The sequence below is a fragment of the Tetrahymena thermophila genome, assembly GCF_000189635.1.
Source record: "Tetrahymena thermophila SB210 genomic scaffold scf_8254646, whole genome shotgun sequence".
Taxonomy (NCBI): domain Eukaryota; phylum Ciliophora; class Oligohymenophorea; order Hymenostomatida; family Tetrahymenidae; genus Tetrahymena; species Tetrahymena thermophila.
In genome coordinates this window covers 21,007-44,362 of record NW_002476414.1, presented here as the reverse complement: position 1 = coordinate 44,362, position 23,356 = coordinate 21,007, and the positions used below count along the sequence as shown (strand labels likewise).

General features: G+C 22.1%; 5 protein-coding genes across 5 annotated transcripts; 3 read left to right on the top strand and 2 right to left on the bottom strand. All coding sequences in view use genetic code 6, as the record gives it.

The window, feature by feature from the left end:
- Positions 1-672: 672 nt before the first annotated feature.
- Positions 673-1,159, top strand: TTHERM_000815144 (transmembrane protein, putative; the record flags this gene model as incomplete). Its single annotated transcript, XM_012797655.1, has 2 exons — positions 673-726; positions 806-1,159. 2 exons carry the CDS (start codon positions 673-675, stop codon positions 1,157-1,159), a joined length of 408 nt encoding a protein of 135 aa, XP_012653109.1.
- A 2,117-nt stretch (positions 1,160-3,276) lies between these two features.
- Positions 3,277-6,801, bottom strand: TTHERM_00815140 (transmembrane protein, putative; the record flags this gene model as incomplete). The annotated part of the gene is made up of 3 exons (XM_001016122.2): positions 4,827-6,801; positions 4,567-4,758; positions 3,277-4,400 (listed from the first exon to the last, which is right to left on the bottom strand). Exons 1-3 carry the CDS (start codon positions 6,757-6,759, stop codon positions 3,277-3,279), a joined length of 3,249 nt encoding a protein of 1,082 aa, XP_001016122.2. The 5' UTR covers positions 6,760-6,801.
- Positions 6,802-7,406: 605 nt separating this feature from the next.
- On the bottom strand, positions 7,407-11,489 carry TTHERM_000815125 (transmembrane protein, putative; the record flags this gene model as incomplete). The annotated part of the gene is made up of 4 exons (XM_012797654.1): positions 7,407-7,459; positions 7,515-8,822; positions 8,945-9,127; positions 9,632-11,489. The coding sequence occupies 4 exons, from the start codon at positions 11,487-11,489 to the stop codon at positions 7,407-7,409; spliced, it is 3,402 nt and encodes a 1,133-aa protein (XP_012653108.1).
- Positions 11,490-12,248: 759 nt separating this feature from the next.
- TTHERM_00815123 (kinase domain protein) lies at positions 12,249-14,924 on the top strand (the record flags this gene model as incomplete). The annotated part of the gene is made up of 11 exons (XM_001471303.2): positions 12,249-12,308; positions 12,361-12,410; positions 12,478-12,567; positions 12,792-12,881; positions 13,057-13,146; positions 13,241-13,330; positions 13,449-13,541; positions 13,762-13,851; positions 13,991-14,074; positions 14,461-14,550; positions 14,669-14,924. 11 exons carry the CDS (start codon positions 12,249-12,251, stop codon positions 14,922-14,924), a joined length of 1,083 nt encoding a protein of 360 aa, XP_001471353.2.
- Positions 14,925-16,418: 1,494 nt separating this feature from the next.
- On the top strand, positions 16,419-22,821 carry TTHERM_00815120 (cyclic nucleotide-binding domain protein; the record flags this gene model as incomplete). The annotated part of the gene is made up of 6 exons (XM_001016120.4): positions 16,419-16,613; positions 16,677-16,869; positions 17,038-17,477; positions 18,551-18,893; positions 19,743-22,484; positions 22,535-22,821. Exons 1-6 carry the CDS (start codon positions 16,587-16,589, stop codon positions 22,819-22,821), a joined length of 4,032 nt encoding a protein of 1,343 aa, XP_001016120.3. The 5' UTR covers positions 16,419-16,586.
- Positions 22,822-23,356: the final 535 nt, after the last annotated feature.

Genomic DNA, 23,356 nt, shown 5'->3' with positions numbered 1-23,356 from the left:
AAATCTAATCTAAAATCAATATTTTAAATATTTTTGATTAAATGCCTCAAAATTTGAAAGGAGGAATCTTGATTTTATCAGGGCAGTATTCAAATGTGCACAAATAAGTACTATGAGTAGGGTTAAGATCTTTATCAAAGTAAATCTCAAAACGTCTTAAGTAGGAATAAGATTCACCTTTTTATTCGTCAAAAGAAAAATTAGAGCAAAAAAGATAAGGTCTTAATCCATTAAACTTCTTGGAGAGAGCTTCTTAAATTTGTTCTCTATCATAAACTATTTCTTCACTAGGAACAATATTTTCAGCTTTAAGAGCTTCAATAATATTGATTTTTTGATGAGCTTATGACATTTAGTGGAAATATTAGGTTTAGGAGTGGTTAAAACAGCTTCCATATTCTCTCCAGAGATCTTAGCTTGTCTATGAGTTATTCTAACCAAAACGAAGGAAGTATTTTTCAAGATAGATGTAATCTTTTTCTTTAATGTTGGTGGCATTAAAGGTATGATGGTTATTGCAGATAGGAGGAGAACATACATATGATTAATCAGGCAAAGGATAGAAATAGTTAATAGCAAAGTTTGATCCATCGAAGAATGGGAAGTCCTACTTAGTGAACACTTAATCACCTTAGTAATTTCCATAAACAGGCCAGAGGTAGCTCAAAACAAATGCATCCTTTTAGGTAGCTTGTGAAATTTGGAAGATGCAGAAAGCAATGCAAAGTAAAGCTAAAATTTTATTTTAATTCATTTTATTTTCAATTTTTTATTTTTAGTTTATATTTTTTTAATTATTGATTAGAAATGTTGGTCTGTATTTAAATATGATAAAGCCCGATTTTTTAAAATATAAGTAAAAATATAACTTTAATGGCATTATTTTAAAATAATCATATCACTTTTCATCAGAAGAATCTATTTTTTTAATTTATTTTTTAATTTCTTATTAATCAGTATTTTACTACCAACTTACTCAACATATGTAAAGTTTTTGATAAAAAAAGTATAAAAAAAGATATCATAATAATAATAATTGAAAAGAGCATTTTAGAAGATTAGAATTGAGTTTCTAGTAAATAAATAAATAAATTTATATCAAATTGTAAGAAAATTATATATTTTCAATTAATTTTGTTATATATTTTTGTGTGTTTGAGTAGAATAGTTTTAATATCATTTTTCTTGGAAATTTAATTTAAATTATCCACTAAATATTATCATATTTATCTATTTCTTAAAATTTCATTTTAATTTAACAAAAAACATGAAAACATGATATGAGCATTAATTAGTTAACATCGATCAACATTTAAAAAAATAAACATAGTATTTGTGTTCTAATAAAGTTTTTCATAAATTTTAAAATATGAAGTTCAATAATAAAGTATACTTAACAAAATTTTAACAAATAAAAATAAGTTTGAATATTTTTATGAATTAAAATATAAATAATAAATGATCTTTAGAGCAGATTTAATGGAGCGTAATTAATTATGTCATCAAAAATGTATCACTATTAATTAAAGTAACAATTAGTATCTAATTGGTATGATTATTATTTATTAAAATTTGCTTTTTTACACATTTTCAGAGGTTCTAGTTAAAAATAGTAATTAATTAGCTGAGTCAATTATTAATTAGCTGAGTCAATTATTAATTAGTTCATTAGTAACTTTTTAGACTTTCAGAATGTTGGCTATTCATTTTTAATATATCATTTTTACATTTATTTTAAAATTTTAATAAAAAAATGAAAAAATATTATATTATTTAAATAATATTCAATAATTATCATTGAGTTCATTTTATTTCATGATAGTTCTAACTTTAATACTAAAATAATGAATATTTATTTTTATGATATATTAGTTACTAAAATTTCACTAAAACTTCAACTTATATATATTAAATAGTATTTTTTAATTTATTATTTATTTTATATAATGAGTTTAACTTATATAATTTCTATTTTTATTTTGCGAACGTGCTCCAGTGAAAATGATTTTTTTGTGAACAAAATTGACTTTAAGTTAACTTCAAAAGATATTTTTATGAGATATATACTTTAGTGTTTTCTCTAGATTGTTAAAATCTAGCTAAATAAATTTAGAAATATAGGTAATAAATATAAAATATTCAATGGTATAAGAAAAATCAAATAATGTCCTTTGAATGGCTAGTTTTTTTAATTATAACAGACCATGTAATAATGTAAACCAATGATTATTAAAACATCAATTAGATAATTAAATTTTATGTAATTATAGACAATTCAAGGAATAAATTTTATTTTTGATTTGAGTGTAACTCTTTAATAGAACTAAACAATATTGAAGTAAATGTAATTAAAAATGCTAAATTAAATGGTATTTTTATATAAATATCATTCAAATAAATATGTAAAATCTTTCTTATCGTAGTCACTAGCCTTTTTGTGCAATTTATAAAAAAAATATTTGATATTTTAAGGTTAATCCTTTTCTTTCATTTTATATATTACTTAAAAACAATAAAGCTAGAAAATGCTAATTTATTGAATCAAATTTTTATAAATTAAAACAAGATATTGTTTCAATTAATTTTATACATTTGAACATTTAATGTTTTAAAAAATTTGCTGTTTAAATTGAATTATTTTAAAGCAATTGATTAAGAAATTACTTAGTAATTAAGTAAAAATAAATTCATATATCAATCAAATATCTGGTATATATGTTTTTTAAATAATATAATTGATTTTGACTTGAAGAATAAAAAAATTCTAAGTTTTCTCAGATTAGAATAACAAAAATTCTTTTTTATTATCTAAATTTAATTTTACTATGAATTCCTTTCCAATCTTTTTATTATTTTAAGTTTTATAAAAATAACTAAAAATATTTTTAAATTAGATTTAATTTAAAAAAAAACAATCAGCCACAATTTGTTTTTATATTAGAAAAAATTAGGATATTCTTTTTTTTTCAATTACAGAAAATCATTAAAAATAAAAATTCTAAGATAACAAAATTAAAAAAGTAAACATAAAAAAAGTTTATTTTTTTTTTAAAATTAAAAAAATGAAAAATAAGTTCTTTGAAAAATTGCAATTTAAAATCATAAAAATATGTTTTATTTTATTTTTTAATCTTTATTTTGTTTGAAAATTTAATGAAATAAAAAAAAATTAAATCTTAAAAATACAAAAAAGTTAAAAAAATTTTAAGACAAATAAATGAATTTATAAACGAACAATTCATTTTATACTTAAAAGAATCCTTATTGAGAGTTGATTCAACTCTAATTTTCAACTTAATTAAAAAGTGATCCACTGTTTTCTCTTCTATGAGATTGAATTTATACTAAATTGCTGGGACTACCAACATCTTAATCTTGCTCCGTATACATTTAAATGTTGATCTCTATTTAATTTTACTTATTTTTAGCTTCTTCAACTATGTTTTATTTGCTGGGAATATTATTTGATGACGTTTACACTATGATTCCCGTTATGTTTTGTTCATCAAGTGGTACTTCTATTTTATCCTAAGAATTCTACTTATATGAAAAACTCGTTTATATGTTTTTATCAGAATTTTAGACATTATTCATTTGTTAAGCATTTTTAACTAATCTTAATTATTTGATAAAAGTTCTTGTTTATTGATGTAATTTTGTAGCCATTTTCAATATCACAAAATAAAAAATTGGTAGTAATACTAAAAAAACAAGAATAACTGCTAGTCCGACGTAGTATTTTGAAAATCTATAATCATTAGGTAACTAAGATTATATAATTTAGATTTTTTATTGTTTTAGGCATGACTAATTAACAGCTGTAATATTTTTATTACACTCTTTATAAACACATTGATTATATTCATAACTCCATGTTAAACCTTCCTAACAAAGCTAGGAATATTGGCATTAAGATTAATCATAAGAAATTTTTCCTTTTCCACAGTTATACATGCATTAACCCTTTTAGAAAAAGTAATTATTTTGACACTAAACACTGTTTTGTTATTGTGGGATGCATTCATATATAGTTTTTACCAAACTACAATCAGAGCATTAAAACATATTAGAAATAATATTTTTGGATATATCACATCTTCTTTTATAATTACACATCTTTTAAGGATTTTGAGGCAAATCAATCAAGAGTTTATCATCTAAGCATTATTCAAAGCATTGATTGAAAGTTTTACTCCATCCTTTTCCAACACCACATGTATCAGGAGTGTCTAAGCACATATTCAGAGAACACTTAAAGCAATTTTAACTATCAGTGATATTACAGCTTTTCTAAACAAAAATCTTATAATTTTAGTCATAGGCTAAATATTAGCCTTACTAATTAAAGAATTAACATAGCTGATTTTATGGATTTTGAGGATTTTCGTAATCACAAATATCTATTAATAAAACAAAAATATATTTATTCAAATTATCAATATTCAACAATCTTTTTTCATTTTCAAAATATTTAGCATTAAAATTCTAATTAGATTTTTAAAAGGGTTTAAAATAAAATATTTTGGAATAATTTTTTTAATGAGATAATTTTATCCTAATATTTACTTTAATATGAGGTTGATAAAGGCTTATAATAGGAACAACTTCCACTTTAAGGAAAGCAAATTCCCTTATCTAGTATGTAACCATTCTAGCATTAATTACATAAATTAGAATTGCTGCCTACTGGTGATTAGCAATAATATGGATTATCTTGATTAATATCGCATTGATAGGTTTACTAATTTAATGTTGTTCCTAAAATTTATAATTATATTTATATTTATAAGACTTAAATTATTCATTATAAATTAATTGGAAATTACCCTTATCGCATTATTTGCATGTTCCATCTACTTTAAACTGACAAGGCTGATAAACTAAGGGATTCAAAAGCTAACATGACTAAACTTTTTGTAAGGTATTTTAAACTAATTAAAAAGTATTTGTGTCTTTACATGCTGTGCATAAAACATTTTTTTAGTCATCAAAGGTATATTATGCACAGTTTTTAGAAATAAAGTAGCATTTATTATTACTAAGTACATATTGCTATTTGCAGAAAACACAATTTCCTTGACTATCTTAGAAAATGCAATTCAGAATATTTCCAAGCACACATTAATTACTGCTATTAAAAATATAACCTTCCTTACAAACCATACAGCTACTCATATCACCTGATAAAACTTTACAATTCGGAATGTACCAATCCTCAGATTACCCACAAAAGCTATTATAAACATATAAAAAAGTTTACACTGGATTAGCAGGACCAATTTACTAATAATAGACATCACTATTTTCGCATTCAATGCACAAACCTGCAAAAAATGTTTTACAGTTTGGTACTTAATTATTGTAATATATAGGCTAACAAATATTTGTACCGATATCGTTGTAGTAGTAAATATCTGAAAGTAAGTTTAAATTAGTTAAATCAATTTTTTCGCTAAATATTTCAATGAGGTTATTTGAGATTTAAAAGAACCCACTTTTCACAGTGTCTGGTTAAGCAAAGTATTAATTTAAGTAATATTTCAAAAGGATAACATTTTGAGGGTCTGAGAATTGTGAATTTAGATTCTTTGGAATTTTCTACCACAAAATTTATGCTAGTTAATCACTTAATTAATATTTCTAAGCGCATTACAAAGTTAAACACTAGTCAGAAACAGGATTTAGATATTAACAGCCATTAGATCTCGCTCTATACTTGCAAATTTTGTCAATTATAGAGTAGAAGAATTATTCATTACACTTAACACAATCTCCAGTTGAAGAATTTGTAATTTAACAATTAGAATCAGTTCTACTTACAATAACTTAATCACAAAACTATCCATAGTATAACTATCCTTAATCACCAGTATAGCAGTATTTGCATATTTAATTAGCAGTATCTTCAATGCATCGTAGGGTACAATCTGCTTAATAAGGTTATTTGATGTATCCATATTTACATTAAATACAATACTTTATTTAATTTATATTATTCGCATATCCAATCTAACAATTCTAATAAGCTAAACATTAAGAGCCTGTTGAATCAACTGCCTGATCATCAGGACATTTGCAAAAACCGTTAATGTCTACATTTGAGCAAGTTTATGAAACTGGATAGCATCCTTCAACAATGAATTATTTGCTTACTTGTTGGTAAGTAAAATTTGGCAGGCATTTTATTTATTCTTTGTAAATGGTTTTTTAATCAATTAGATCTGGATTAATAAAATTCACCAGAGTAAAATATAGTTAATTCGATATGGATTAGTAGAATGTTTCGTAGTTTTACCTACAGCCATTGTAATATTGTATTTTGCAAAAACTATTAGCGTAATGAAATATTTGATTTGTTGCTATTTCAAGAGTGTAAGGAAATCTGGGTGATATACATATTTAATTTATAGTATCTATCTTTGCACATCTTGGATCATATTAATATGGGTTTTCCCTTACAAAAAGATCATTTTAGTCAATTTAAATAGTACAAAGAGCCTCATCGCATTATCTGTTTCTATCAAGTCTTTTACAATATTAAAATATACCCAATGGAAGAGTGGTTGCCTTAATACATGACTTAAAATCATAATTAACTATATACCCTTATGAGCATTCTGTGCAAATAATATAAGGATTTAAATGCTGAGGATCTGAGTAAACAATCTATTAAATTCCACAATTATTAATTTACTAATTTCCTTTAATTAAATAAAGTATACAAAAAGTAATAGCTAATAAACGACCTAATTTCTGCATATTCTTATATTTTGTTGAATTTAATTATTATTATTCTTTTTTAAATAATAAAATTATATAAATACTTATGCAAAAAAGCAATAAATATGATCTTATATAACAATATTTTAAGATTAATATACTAATTTGTTATGAAATAATAGAGGTTTGTATATATATATAAAACAATCAATAATTTAAGTATTTGAAGCCTTAATTTTTTAGCTATTTTAATTATTTTATTTTAATTCAAATAAATATATTTAATTTATTTTTGCATTAATTAGAAAAAAAAACAAGTAAATTATTTCAAAAAAGATTAAAAAATTATATTAAAATAATGAAAGAAAGCAAAAAAATAGAAAAATTTTTAGTTATCAATAAATTATTTCCATGATAATAATAAATTAAAAACTTTATTAAAAGTTAAAAATTATAAATATAATTTTCTAAATAATAATATTAATTTTTTATTAAATTATTTTTTAAGTAATCAAATATTATATATATTGCTGTTCCTTCATTTTATATTACTAATGAATTTTTTTTTTTTCTAAATCTTAATTATTAAAAATATTTTGAGTTTGAAAATTTTGAATAAAGTTTTCGAAGATGTTATTAGAATTATGGCATATAATAAATCTATATTTGTATAAGAAGAGTTTTTTTCATTTTTATTTTTAATCAATAAACTGCAAATTAAGATGTAGTGAGTGTTGCCCTTTTAATAAAATACAATAAAAATAAAAATTAATAATAAAAATAAAATAATTTACTTTAAAGTTCTTCTTTTTATTTCATATGCTGATTACTATTTTGAATATATGAGCTTTAAGAATATCTATGATCAGGTTTAAGGTTATATTTAGGAATACCATTGAAGTTGATTTAAGAGGAGGGGTCAGATGGTAGTTCTATTTCAAATTGATTGTTAATTTGCTTTTCAAGATCTTACTTTAACTTATTTTCTATCTAATTTATTAAGGTTTTTTAATTGTTATATCTTTAAATTTTACTTTCAATTCTAAAATCTTCATTAGAACTTTATATTTCAGGTAAGTCATCTTGATTTACCTAAATAGTAATTAAATTATCTTGATTATTATAAATAATTTCTTTTTGATTTAATGGTTCTGATTCTTTATTTGACTCAGTGTCTTTATTTTCTTATTATGTGGAAGCAACTGTGGTATTTTTAAAAATTTTTTATTCCTATTTCAACTTTCTAATGTAGAGGATTGATAATAACAAAGCAATTACTAGAAATGCAATTAGAGCATATAAATATCCATAAGAATTGCCCGCTGAGTAAGTATAACTTTTATTAATTTATATATAATTGAAGCATCTTTCAGGTGACTTTTCATTCTAATCACTCATTTAGCAGGTTGTTGTGGTTGCACAAGACATGTTATTAAAAGCAACTAAACCATCACCACAAAGATATATACAAGTTTTTAGTTCATTTTACCACTACATACCTTATTGGCATTGTTCAGAAGTTGCGCAGCCATCTTCTGAAAAAGATATAAGTCCATTCCCACACTTAAATTAGCATATGCCACCTTCAAAAACAAAACCCTAGTAACAAAAATTTTATACTTAAATTTAACATTTACTTAGAGAATCCTACCAAGCCTGTTAAAGCCATACCTTTTGAGGACAAAAATATTAATTTTTTTTGTCATCGAACTAAATTTCTTAGCTGATATCGTCATCACTTGTTGGAAACTAATTAATGTATTTTTGTGTTATTTAATTTTTAATAATTTTTGGGTATTTCAGTTGAACATTATATGAGCATACACTGTTATTATTTATTAAATGTCTCCCATTTAAACATATCGGAAAATATTTATTATAAAGCTCATTCCATGCTTAGTTAGTTTTTTCATCATAGTAAGCATTAATATCTAAACTGAAGTTTTTATAGCATTTTTTTATTTATCTACTCGGAGTATTAAACTTACATTATTAGCATTATCCTGTTTCATCTTTATACTCTCCTTCTTTGCAATTTTAATTTTCAATGCAATTAGGTCCATTTTCAGTTTCATATGCATTTGGATTAAAATCACATTTGCCTTTTTTGTTAAATATGAATATTAACTCAATTAAAATTCTTCTTTAATCTTCAAAAGATAAATTAAAATAAATTTGGTGGTGATAAAATTTAAAAAAACTAATTTAATGATTTATTTATTACTCACATATCCAGAGGAGTTTTAGTAATATCTAGATTTATTGCAATAAGACAGAGGATCTGAGTAGTAGCACATTCCTTTAAATAAAGTATAATTAGCTTAACATTCTAAGCATTTCTTATTATCTGAAAATCTTAAGCAAGGTGACTAATTTAATACGCACTGCCCATTTTACAATAAAGTTCCTTTTAATTTTAGTTAATAAAAAAAAGTCTCCAATTAATGTATAACTCAACTATGTAAAATTTAAATATTTCTAAAATAGACAATTTGGAAAAACGATGAGTTTGTTTTTAAAAATACTCTAGAATATTAAAGTCATGTATATTATTTCATCAGAAAATATAAGTTTTGCTAATAAATTATTTATTTTAAAGTTATTAATGCTTAAAAAATCAGAATATTTTTATAAATTTAAAAAATACTTTGATAAATTTAAGTAAGTGTTTGCTAATTAATTGTAAGGAAATAATTATGGTGATTGTTTTTATTATATTAAGATAATGAAAAACCGTCTAGCTTATTATGTAAATATATTCTATTGATATCTAAAAAATAAATATCTTTTTTAAATTTGATAAGGCTGACTCATTTTTTTAAAAAAAAGGTAAGGGAGAAAGAATAAATTAGGATCTTTTTGTAAATTAATTTAAATTGAAAAGTAATAATTTAATAAATCAAATACATACCATAATTACATTGAGTGCATTATCCATCAGTTTTTTGTTAACAAGGCTCAAATTGGGGTTATTACTATTTAATTTGAAAACAGGAACGTGTATTTTGTTAAGTATTTATATTTAGTTAATAGTTTATGTTATCGATACATTAAGAGCATTGATAATCTATACAGTTTTTTGGTATAATAACACAACTATTTAGTTAAGAGTTATATTAATATCCTTTTTGGCATTATGAGCATTAAAAAGTTTAGCCATCAGAACCTTTTACAATAATCATGCAGTTAGAAATCGGATTCTATAAGCATTGTCCACCATCTAAATAAAATGTGTCGATACATTTTAAACATTAATTATTTTTAAAAAGCAAACAGTTTTCTACTCCTAAATTTTAAGATTCACCACAATAGCTTTTGTAAAACAATCCATTTGAATCTGTTTTTGGCATATATTAATAATAAATCTTATTGTTTTCACATTAGACACATAAATTTCCTAAATATTATATACAGCCATCAATTAAATTTGGAGTATTTACACACATTTGGTTAATTGAGTTAGTGTAATAAAAGTCTTGCATAATCATTTTAACATCTTAATTGTCAGGAATGTCAATGCTAATAATTTAGTTTTATAATTTATATTATTTGGGATCTTGGAGTATTTTTTAGAGATATTCAGAAGGTAGAAGAAATACATTTATGCTATCATATTATTAGCTTTATGTATAATAAAAGTCATTTTCGAATTGTTAACTAAGCGAAAAACCTACTTAACATTCAGGAGTTAAGCATTAATCAGAAATAGGATTGACCAATTTGCAATTTTATTTCGATGCAACTCTCTCTTAGCATGCTTGATTTTAAATGTGGTAAAAATAACCTTCGTTACATTATATACAAACTCCTATTGAATTACTCTTTATGCAATTTGGAACTTCTTTCAATTTATTTTAGCATTGATCCCCTACCCTAAGAATATTATCTGGTAATATGCAATAAATACATTTTTAGCTTACAGGGTCTTATATGCAATTAACATCACACAAAAGATTGTAGTTTGAGTAAAAATTGCTTTAGCACTCTTGACAATATTGCAGTTCTTATAAATTGTTAATTAATCCGCATCTTTTGCAGTTAGAAATCTAACAATTTTAATTTGGAAAGTTGTTGTTTATAGGCATTATAAAACTTTTATACCCGTTCTGTTACTAAAAGCCTCCATATCTCTTGATACAATCTTTATTTGCATTTTATATTTAGCAAAAGTAGTTATCTTCGTAGTAAAAAGAGTTATCATCTTAGACCAAAGTGAAAGGGAATCTTGGTCTGAGACAAATGTTATTAATTTTATCCACCTTTGCGCATCTGGGATCGTAGTATTCAGTTTCTGAAAAAAAATTTCCATATTAATCTATGTAAATAGAGCACAGTCCTTCATCGCACTAATTATTTGAATCCAATCTTTTACAATATTTGTAATCGTAGAGAAAGTTTTTATTAGAGATGCATGATTGGAAATCTGATGCAACAATATATCCTTCCAAGCACTCTTAGCAAATCAAAGTCAATTACTAGTTTTAGGGATCCATGTAGACTACCAAGTAAGAGATGCAATTTTCGATTTGCTATCGTGCTTTAGCTAAATTAAAAACTAAAAGAAGCTGTAATAAAAAATAGTTGAACTTCATTTATATATTCTAATAAATAGATAAGTGTTAATAATACTCTATTTGTTTACTTATTTTTTAAATCTCTTTACTTTAGTTTTAAGCAAGATACTTAATCAACGATTAATTTATTTTCACTAACAAAACAATAATCAATATACTCAAAGATATATTTAATAACTAACTCTACATTCTCATAGATTTTATTTTAAATATACTTCATTCAACTTTATAAACTATAATAATAAAGTACTATTAATTAATTAATTTGCTATCTTATAGCATTTAAATACTAAAAATATGCATCATTTATTTATTTATTTATTTATTTACTTCTAACTAAAAACATTATTTATTTTATTCTAAAAATGATTATTAATACAATCAAGAACTTTTATACATTGATTTGTCAATTTCATAAATAAAAGCATATCTTATTATAGTCCGTTACCTTTAAGTTTTTCTATACAACGGAGAGCAGAGGGATATAATCTGCCTACATATTGTTGTTAATGATCTTAAATAACATTAAGTGAACCGGGGGTTTTTTAATTTTTGGAACTAATACGATGACTGTATTCAAAGAGGAAGTATTTTTAAAATTGGAGGAGAAATTGTAAAAAATAATTTTTTTAACCCTCCTTATTCCATTATATTAAATAATAAATTAGATTTTATAAAAATATTTTGAATTACGTTTACAATAAAACTAAAAATATCATAATTAATTTTTTTTCCTTATAAATTCATGATATTACTTGCTCTAAATTTTTGAATAAATACTTTTTTACTTCTGAAAAATTGAAAATTTAACAATGATTTTTTTATTATTAAAAATGTAAAATCAAAACAATAAGATTAAATTTTGATCAATTTTCTAAGTTGAGATAAAGTAATTAATATTTAAAGATTAAAAATAATATCAGTCTATTATTGATTAAAAATAAGTAATAAAAAATGGGAAATAAATAATAAAAGGTTTTAAAATCTTAAGATTAATTTTTGGATTTAGACTCAGTAACTTATTCATTTATTTTTAATATATTAATATGATTTTATGTATTAAAAGTTTGTAAAATCTCCTCTTACTCAGCATAATAAGATTTATATCAATTTGTGGTAAAATTATTTAAATTAGGTATTTATTTTATTATTAAACATTATCATTTTTACAATAAATGTTAAGTGGAAAAATAATGAATCTAAGCAATATACTTAAATTTTCTTAAGCAATATCAAGATGTGTTAATCTCTCTGTTTTAGTTCTTGATCTTGCGTAAAATCATTTCTTACTCATTTTTAATTTATCAAAAAGAAATAATAAATTTTGTTTAAAAAATTATCATAAATTTGTTAGAACAAACTGTAAGAAATTAATTTTAATTTTTAAAGCAACAAAAATGAATAATTTTTTATTTAAAAAATTTAATAATAAATATTTATAAATAAATAATATAATTAAAATTAAAATTGATTAATCTATTTTTTTATAATTCAAAGATTCAGCAACATAGGAGTTGTAAGTGCATATAATTTGGGCTAAGCTTTAGCAACTTGCAAAGGTCTTTAAGATTTAAAAATTGACCTTTGGTAAAGCTTTTTATTATATAATTATACTCTTGTTTACTAAATACTTTATTGATTCATTGATTGATTATTTTATGGGAAAATTTATTTTACAAAGAATATCTATCTATCTTTTCATTTAAAAAAACTATATTAAATGAATTAAAATGTTAATAAAATATTATAATTAATTAAAAAGTTAAAATAAGATATCTGATTTATTTGTATAGGAATTATTTTCTCCACTAGTTAGCTGTTCTTAGCTGTAGAGCCTAGATTTTAACTTGTGGTAAAAATTATGAATAAACTTTTTAATGAATATATATAAATTCAGGTTTAAACTGAAGGATAAGTCATTTAATTACTTTATTTATATATTATAGTAATAATGATATTAAGTACCAAGGAGTTATATTCTTATGCTCTAATTTAGAAAAATACTCAAGTCTATAAACCTTAAATTTATTTTTAAAGTAAAAATTATTTTCATTGTTTTTTCTTTTTAAAAACCTTCTTTTTATTTTGATAATCATTCAAATTTTACTTCTTTAAAATGATTTACAATTTATTTTGTTTAACAAACACATAAAGAAATAATGACATTTAAATGTGGGGTTTTGCTAGATTACTTTAATCTTTAGGTAAATGTAGTAGTCTTTTAACTGCTAATCTATTTGGAATAGGGTAAAAATAAATAGTTTTTCCTTATTTTATGATTTAATCTTTTTAATATTATTTATTTTAAAAAAATAAATTAAAAGCAATTGAATTAGTTCAAACAAACATTCATTTTCATTAAATTTATTAATGCTCAAAATTAAGATAATGTTTTAATGCTTCATTTTTTTTTTCATATTCAAAGTAAGATTTGGTAGAAATAATTTAAATAATAATATATTAAAAGGGGAAAACCTATAAAAGAAACGAATGAAACTTAATAAAATTTAGTTATTAACTAAAATCATAATCTCAAAAGTTTGAATTTATAACTGAAGTAAAACAAATTTTACATGATCTTGTTTATCTTTTAAATTAATTAATTTTCTCACTCTTACTCTTTAAGTGAAAAATTTTATTTTTAAATATTGTAAATAAAATAATTTTAAATAATACAAAATGAATTACAATTATAGTTTGCCTGATTCTATTAGTGTATCTATTTTAGGTAATGCATTAGAAAGTTTCCCTTCTCTTTCTTGTTTAACTATCAATCTCAAGTAAAAATGTTTACATTATTTATTTCAAAAAGGAGTTAATATATTTATTTATTTCTGCTATCAATAAAATCTTATTTAATAAACTACAGGGTATATATATATATTTAACGAATAATTTTACTCATAATTTTATTTTTAAACATTATTATTTATAATAATATTTAAAAATAATAAAAAAAATTATCCTTATCACTGTAGAATATAAATTTGCAAAAGTGATATATAGTTATATTACTTTAGCTGCTATTCAAAATTTTACAAAGTGATAATTAAGTTGTGTGTATTTTTTTAGTTCTTATAATAAACATTAATTAACTTACAATAATTCTAATTTTTTTCAATATCAATTTATTTATTTAATTATAAAATCTTAAAATTGGCCAAAGTTAAAATATGATCTCTGAGGAAGGAGTATCAGCGTTAGGTTCTGGATTAGCAAAATGCCTAAATTTATAGATTCTAAAGCTTTATTTAGTGTAAATAATAATTTATTATTATAACTTATTTGTTTTTTTAAATTCTAAAAAATAAATTAAATTTTTTCTAATATTATTTTTATTAATTCTCTCATTTAAATCTAAATATGATTAAAAGAGACAATAAAATTAGCGGATAATGTGCTTTAGAATTAACCAAAAGTATATCAAAGTGTATTAGATTAATCTATTTATCGTTGGATTTAAGGTAAATTTATTAAGTGTAATTCAAATTATTTTATTTAATTAATTATTTTTAACTATAGTAAAAAATCATTTTCAATAAATAATCTTATTAATCAACATTTCAAGTTTACGATAAATACTTGTATAACAAAGTTTAAAAGATTAGTTAAAAAAAATATTTACTTTGATTGAAAATAAATATTATCTGCTGGAAAAAATGCATTCAATTATAAATAATTTAAATTGATAAAGAGATAAAATTAATAAATAAATTACTTTTTTTAATTTGATAATTATTTCATTTTGTTTTGTTTTTTGTATATCAACATTAAATAACCATTTTGTTTTAAATTTATTGGTAGAGTTAATATTCCAAATCATTATTTAATTAGTAATAATTTAAATTGATAGAGAGATGAAATAAATAAATAAATTATTTTTTTAATTTAATAATTATTTCATTTTGTTTTATTTTTAATTTTAATTTTAAAATTAAATAATCACTTTGTTTTAAATTTGTTGGTTGAGTTTATATTCCAAATCATTATTTAATTAATAATAATTAAAATTGATAAAGAGATAAAATAAATAAATAAATAATTTTTTTTAATTTAATAATTATTTCATTCTATTTTGTTTTTTTTGTATCAAAATTAATTAATCATTTTATTTTAAATTTGTTGGTTGAGTTTATATTCCAAATCATTATTTAATTAATAATAATTTAAATTGATAAAGAGATAAAACAAATAAATTATTTTTTTTAATTTAATAATTATTTCATTCTATTTTGTTTTTTTTATATCAAAATTAATTAATCACTTTGCTTTAATTTTGTTGGTTAAGTTAATATTCCAAATCATTATTTAATTAATAATAAATTAAATTGATAAAAAAATAAAATAAATAAATAATTTTTTTTAATTTAATAATTATTTCATTTTGTTTTGTTTTTTTTGTATCATAATTAAATAATCACTTTGTTTTAAATTTGTTGGTTGAGTTTATATTCCAAATCATTATTTAAAAAAAAAATATTATTTTAAATTTTAGTTAATAATAATTTTATTTTATTTGATGGATTTATAAACATATTCTTTATTTTCAGTTGAATTGCATTATTGTAAAGTTTCACCCTTTTTTTAATTAATTTTGGTTATATGCACATTTATACTTTTTATTTAGTAAGCTAAATTCAAGTAATTAGAACATAAAAGTTTTCTTCTCTTTATTATTTTAATTGCATAATTTTGTAATTATGTTCTGCTGATTCCATTTAAGAGTCAGTTAAGAGATATCAATAGCTATTTTGAAAGTCTCACTTTAGTTTTAAAACTATATTGTTAATCTAAAACATACCTAAAAAATATTTTTTTCTTTCTCTATTAAAATAAATTTTATGAAAATAAGATAAAAATTGCTTATAAAAAATAGAACATATCCTTTATCAAAGGATAATGTAAGCTTATCTTATAATTTTAGATTTTTTGAGAGATAGTATTTAGTGGTAATTGATTGAAAATAAATGGTTGTAAAGATATAAATTCAAATAATTGAAATGATAGTAATTGTGATTTATTTCTTGCTATTTTAAGATCATTTAGTTATGCTAATAATAAATCAATTAATTAATCAATAAATAAGCATACTTAGTAATATTAAATCTAAAAAGAATATCAATCAATCTATCATAATAATTATAGCAAAATAATATTTAGTATAATTCATAGGAAAGACATACATAAATATATAAATAGAGTGAGTAACTAAGTACTTAGATACAAAGATAGATAATTATTTTGAACATAGAATAGCTTTTATTTAAATAGAAATAATACCAGGACTATTACATGGAAAAGGACCCTCTTGTACAGGCAGTAAAATAAAAATAATCCTAAAAAGATATTTTTGTGAGATAATTGTAATTATTAATTTATTAGGAAATAATTAGCATATTAAGCAAGAAAATTGAAGAAAGAACTGATACTGAGTGGCAATTGCTATATAATTATACATCAAGCATTTCCTTTTTTTAAAAATATGTCATCTCAGGTTATAAAAATATCCCTTAGGAATGCTGCAAAGTTCTTTAACCCCTTGAAATGAAGAAAGGAGACATCGTTTTTTATATTAGTAAAAGGCTTTTTTTGAACTAAAATTATAAAAACTAGGTGGATTTTTCACACTAACTTAAAATGCAATTGAAATTTAAATTGAATAAATTGAAATAATTATTTGCTAGATAAAATAAAAATAATTTTATTTATTTATTTATTTGTTGAATAATTCAAATTAATTTAGATACTGAAGGCAACAAGTTTTACATCATAATTTAGGGAGAGGTAGGACTCTTTACTAAAAAAGTAGAAGAAGGTCCAGGCAACAAATTTGACAATTTAGTGCAAGTCAAAAATTTAGAAGATGGCGATTACTTTGGTGAGCTAGGCTTGCTCAATTTTAAGACTAGGTCAGCTACTGTTTAGTGCTTGACAGACTGCTTTTTCGCTGTGATTGATAAAGCGAGCTTCGACAAGATATTAAAAAAGCTAGAATAAGATATTTTATAGGAAAGAATTGATGCGTTTGGTAATGAAAATCCCCTCTTAAAATTTAGCTCGAAGCACACAATAAAGCAGCTCTACTTCAATGCCATTTTCAAAAAGTATGCTCCAAATGAGTTTGTAATAATCAGTGGTGACTCTCTAGAGGCAATATTCATCATAAAATCTGGGTAGTATAAGGTATTATTTGAGATTTAATTAAACACACATTAAGAATAGTATTTTCTTTAGATAATCTCAGAAATAATTAGTATTTACTGCTCCAAAACAATGTTTTATAAATTATTACTGAATAGTTGAGAGATTTTTATATACTAAAATTTTTCTTTCTTTATTTCTTTTGGTAGAACAAAAAAAATTGTTTATTAGTAATGAGTAAATAAATATTTAGTGTAATTACTAACATATTTTCATTCATTTACCAATAAAAACTAAATTATTGGAATGGATATTCTTTAGCGTTGAGAAATTTATAACAGCAAACATGCCTCAGATAAATTTACAAATTAAATTAACAAATAAAGAAAATATTACTGATTTAATTATCTATTTTGTGATTAGATAATTAAATTAATAAACAAACAAATTATTTAATTTGTCAATTAAACCATTAATTAAGTCAGTCGCATTTTAAAATTATAAATTATGAATATTAAATGATATTAACTCTTATCTAAAAACAAGTGCGTATATCAATCTAAAAATAATTTGTGGCTATTTCAGTTAGAGCGAACAGCATAAAATGGTAATACAAAGAGCTAAATAAACAAATTTTTTAGAAAAAAGTTTCGAAATTAAAAGCATTATTTTTAATTTTTTATGAAGAAACAAAATCATTTTATAAAATTTTGAGCAGGAAAACTAAATTTTATCCAAAAGTTTTTTTATTTTCATATGATTGCCTTGTTAATCACAAATAATTTTCATTACTATTTACAATAAATTTTAATTTGTTTTAGATATCAAATTTTAATTATCTTTATACTAAAAATTATTTACACCAAATTCCAAACAAATATGCAACTCTAAATTGGATAGATAGATATTTCATGTTAACTCAAACAACAGAAATTCAAAAATTTAATAAAAATAAATATTATTTGTTATTAAGCAGCAAAAACCTTTTTAAAGATGTTGTTTAAAGTTAAAAAATAAATATTCGATGAATTTGAATTTATTTATTAATTTTAAAAATAATTTTAAGATTGAAATAAATAAAAAAAATTAAATAAATAAAACATTTCTTATAATAGCTGGTGAAAGAATACAACAGAAAGACGATATTAAACGAGGATTAAGAAATAGACGAAGAACATGAAGAGAAAGAATACTAAGTTTTGAATTAAGATAAGTACTTTTTGCAGCTTTAGAAACAGAAGAAAAAACTTATCTCAATTTTAGATTTGGGAAAGGGACAGATATTTGGATATGAAGACTTTCTATAAAAAAACAGCGTTTATAGCTACGGAATTGTGTGTAAAGAAGCAGGTGAAGTGATTATGATCAGGGCAAATGATTTTAGAAAAAGGCTAATGTCAGACAAGTTAACTATGATTTACCTCAGGCAATAGATGAATCTATAAATAAATTACATATGTAAACTTTTTTTTAGTCTATTTTGAGATAAAATAGTGAAAGAATTTTTATTTGTGGAGTTTCTTAGCTAAATGCACAAAATTATTTAAAAATAGGCTTTTTAATGACAAAAATCTTTTTTAAAACAACAAAAAATTGAAATCTTTTACGCAATTTGATTTCTGATTTGTTTCTAAAAACTCTAATTGATATTGATATCATATAAAATTTGATATGATTAATTTAAGATATTTATTTACTTTTATCTTTTGAAAGTAAATAAAACTCAATTAATCACTAGATAAATAAATTTGTTAACTTAGTTTTTTAAATATCATCTTTAATATCTATCTAGTGGATCAGATATCTTTTTTAATATAATTTAACTCAAATTTAGTAGAAATATAATTAATGATACCTCATTCATAAATTTTCATGAATACAAAACAAGAAGTTTTTTTCAACTTGTTAATGAGATAATTTCTACATATTTTATATATTTTATGCTGTCTTCAGCTTTTAATCTTATTGATACAACTTTACACAAATTTGATTTATCGATTAGCAAAATTTAAAGAAAGTAAAAGCTTAGAAAAATATTTTTTCCGTTCAATTAATTTTGAAATTTGACAATTAAAATTTAAATTAAGTAATTGATTTCAAAGACAATAACGCAAATTTTACTTTTAATTCACAATAAAAAATATAAATTAATTATTAATTTTAGTAAGACTAAAGAGTTAATATGAAATCAAATTATTAATTTTATTCTATCAAAAAACTAATTTAATATCAATGCAATTTTGTTTTTTAAAGTTTTCACACTAATTTCTCAAAAACCAACCTAAAGTTTTTATTATTTTTATATAGAACATAGAGAAGCTACGATTGTTCGCAGTATGGAAGGTTTTACACAATATTATTTTGAATAGGATTCTTAACAGGATAAAGCTGAGCTTATCACAAAAATGTGCGTTAATTCATCTGGAATCAAGCTTGATATTCCTAAAACAATTGTTGAAAAAGCTAAGGCTTAGGAAAAAGAAGACAAACAATTTAAGTACAATAAAGTTCACTCTAAGCTTTCTCATTTCAAAGATGAATTGAGCTAGGACTTTAAGAGCAAAATTGTAAAAAATTATCACGAAAAATTTGGAAATACTGAAATGTCTAAGCTTAAAGTTCATGTTCCTCAGGAAATAGTCTAAGAAGTTAATTATAAGTTGAATAAACAGAAAAAACTAAATGTAGAAAAATCACCTCCTTAGTTAAGCAACTCTGTTTTAGACTATGTCAAATTTAAGACAGGAAATATTGGTTAACTCATTTAAAATAAGAGCTAGTCTTCATTAATTTCTTCTACTAAAGAATTTAGCACTCCAATTTAAATTTAATCTGCAACAATTGAATTCAAAAATTAATCACTTTAAAATTCTCCAACTTTAGGATATTTACAATCTCCTATGTTATCTGCGAAGAGTCACCATCAAGATTACATCTCTGAATCACCAATTAAAACTACTTAATCATCTAAGCGATTCCTTTTTGTAAGTTAAAAGGCACTGCACTCAAATATCTCTCTACCCTAGTCAATTGAGGAAATAGATGAGTTATAAAATAAAACTTAGTCTAAGATAGAAAATTATTCTTAGTTTAATTTGAATTCACAATAAGATAAAAGAGTTAGACATCAATCAGAACTTATTTAAATTTAGAATTACGAAATCAATAGCAACGACTTAAAAGAAAATAGACCTTAATTCTATTAAGATTTATAAACAGGGAACTAATAAGTCTGGGGAGATAATTATAATTTCAACAAAAAGACTCATTCGTTTCACAGCGAAAGCAACAGACAAGTAAATAATATAGATGAAAAAAATATATTTGGAGAAGAAGATTAGTCAAGTAAAAATGAATTGAAATAACCCTAAAATAAATAATAAAAACTTTAAATCTTTGAATCAATTCATCTAAAAAAGAAGAAAAATCTTAAGAATACAAACTCAATGCATGAAGCTTAAAAAATAGAATCCATCTAAGAAAATAATTTTGATTTAGAAGATTTAAATAACAACAACAACAAATAACTTTAAATTAAGATAACTTAAGATTCAAACTTTAATTCAAATAAAAACACTCATTAGTAAGTAAGCGATTCACCTAATCTTTCAAGCATATAGTGGAGCATTCAATAAGCTCAAATTGCATAAACTCCAATAAGTTTATCATAAAACAACAGCTAGATTTAAATCGAATAGATCGCAAACAATAATATTGAGAAAATATCTTAATAAAATAAATATAATAATATCATTAATAATATTTAAAGAAATAATACTCTCAGTCCTAATTTTTCTTACTCTCCAAGCAATAACAATAATAATATTACCAATAAAATTTAATAACTCTAACACTCTAATAGTAATGATTCTAATTAATCACACAAATCTAAAGGTAACTCTAATTACTGCTCTTTGTTTAAGCCTTATCAACAAAATCAAGCAAGATACATTTCTTCTACATTTTCCCAAGTTGATATTTCTAACATTGAATCGAATAAAAATTCTCTCAAAGATAAATATTTGGAAAAAGAAGTTAAATATATGATATCCTCTGGGGTTAAGAAAAATCATATTTAGAAACCAAAATACTTGCAAACAACTTCTGCTTCATCGTTAGGTTTAAGCAGATAGGGAAATCAACTAGACTAATAAGAGAAGGACAACGAAATGTCTAACAATTCTGTTTTAAGCCCACTAAATTCCCAAAATCATTACTAAATTTCGATGCAAAATTTCGTTGAAAGCAATATTTACAATTAAAGTAACTCAAACCTGTCATAAAATCAAATCAATAATAAAACTGAAAATTTTCATCTATTCACCAACGAAAATCTCCAAGATGTCAACAATTAAAAGACTGATGATATTAAAAAACATCTCATTTCTAATATGTAAAGCAAAAGCTTGGTATATGGTAATGGTATTAGCAATAGCTATTTTAACAGCTTAAAGAGAGACTCAACAAATTCAATACCTATTTATGAAATATAAGAATATCCTTTTTAAGAGCAATCCAAAAACAATGATAAATTAAATAAACAAAGCAGCAAAAACAATATTTCACTTATAAGCTAACGCATTCACTCACAACAAAATTTAAAGAGAATGCAAACTTTTTCTCCATCCAAAAAACAAGAAACATTGATCTTTAATTCTCGAACTTCATTTGGAGATATAGTAAATGCAAATCTAATATCTGAAGAAGCAAAGAAAAATCCTTCTCAAATTATTATTGATATGCTCTCATAGGTAGAAAATATTAATTCTTGTAAGCCAAAGTAAGATAACAAAATATTTTACAGAAGTTCAGGAGGAAAAAAGCTTTCTCTGTCAAAGTCAAAACCTGTATATAAATTCGAATAAATGGAATCCGAAGAAAATATCAAAAAACTAAGTAAGAAAAACCAATAAATGTAAGGCAATACCGAGTTTACTATCCCATAATTTAAATCTAAAAGCCATCTGAAATTTGATAGAGCTTTATCTCAAATTTTATCACCTAAAGGTATTCAACCTGCATTTAAACTTAATAACAGCTCATAGCAAAGTAATTTTTCATTTGTATTATTTCAATTTTAACATTTTTTATTATAAAAGTATTCCGCTCTCCTTCTATGCAGTTGAAGAAAAACGAAGTTTCTCACTTAAATAACTCAATAAATCAAACTATTTCAACATCTAAACTGAATAGCCCTTTAAAAAATATTAATAATCACAATCCCTCATCTGAATTCATTAAAACAAAAAGGCCATTATCATCAATAAATAACAAAAGCAACAATTTATCTTAGAATTAACATTTTAATAGCTAAGTCAAGCTAAGACCTAGCTCTGCTAAACCTATTGATTTCTTTTAAAAAATCCTTAATAAAAAATTTGAATGAAAAAATTCTAATAAATTATAGTTAGTTAAAAAATTAACTATAATCAACTACTAACAAAAAATTTACAACTAAAACATAAAAATATAATCAACAATTAAATATTTACTTTTTCATCCTTCCTTACTAATTAATAATCTCTAATAATAACATATTAATCAATCATAAAATATTTTATATTTCATTTAATTATAAGTTTCAAATATTTCATGATTGTTTATTTTATTTTACTTTACCATGTAATTATTTTTGACAATTGTTTTCAATTTATTTAAAAATAAATTGATATTTCATCTATTTAATTAAATTTAAAGTCGAAAAAAATAAGATATTCAAATTGTATTTTTTCATTAATTATTCCCTTCAATAAAGCAAACTATTTTGTTGGTTGAGCTTAAAACAATAAACGATTTTTTTATGATGTTTATAAAAAAAATTATTAAAGACAAAACATTATCAACAAAATAAATGGTGTCCTAAAATATATAAAAAGTAAACAAATTTTTTTGAATTTAAAATTATAAAATTCTATTAAAAA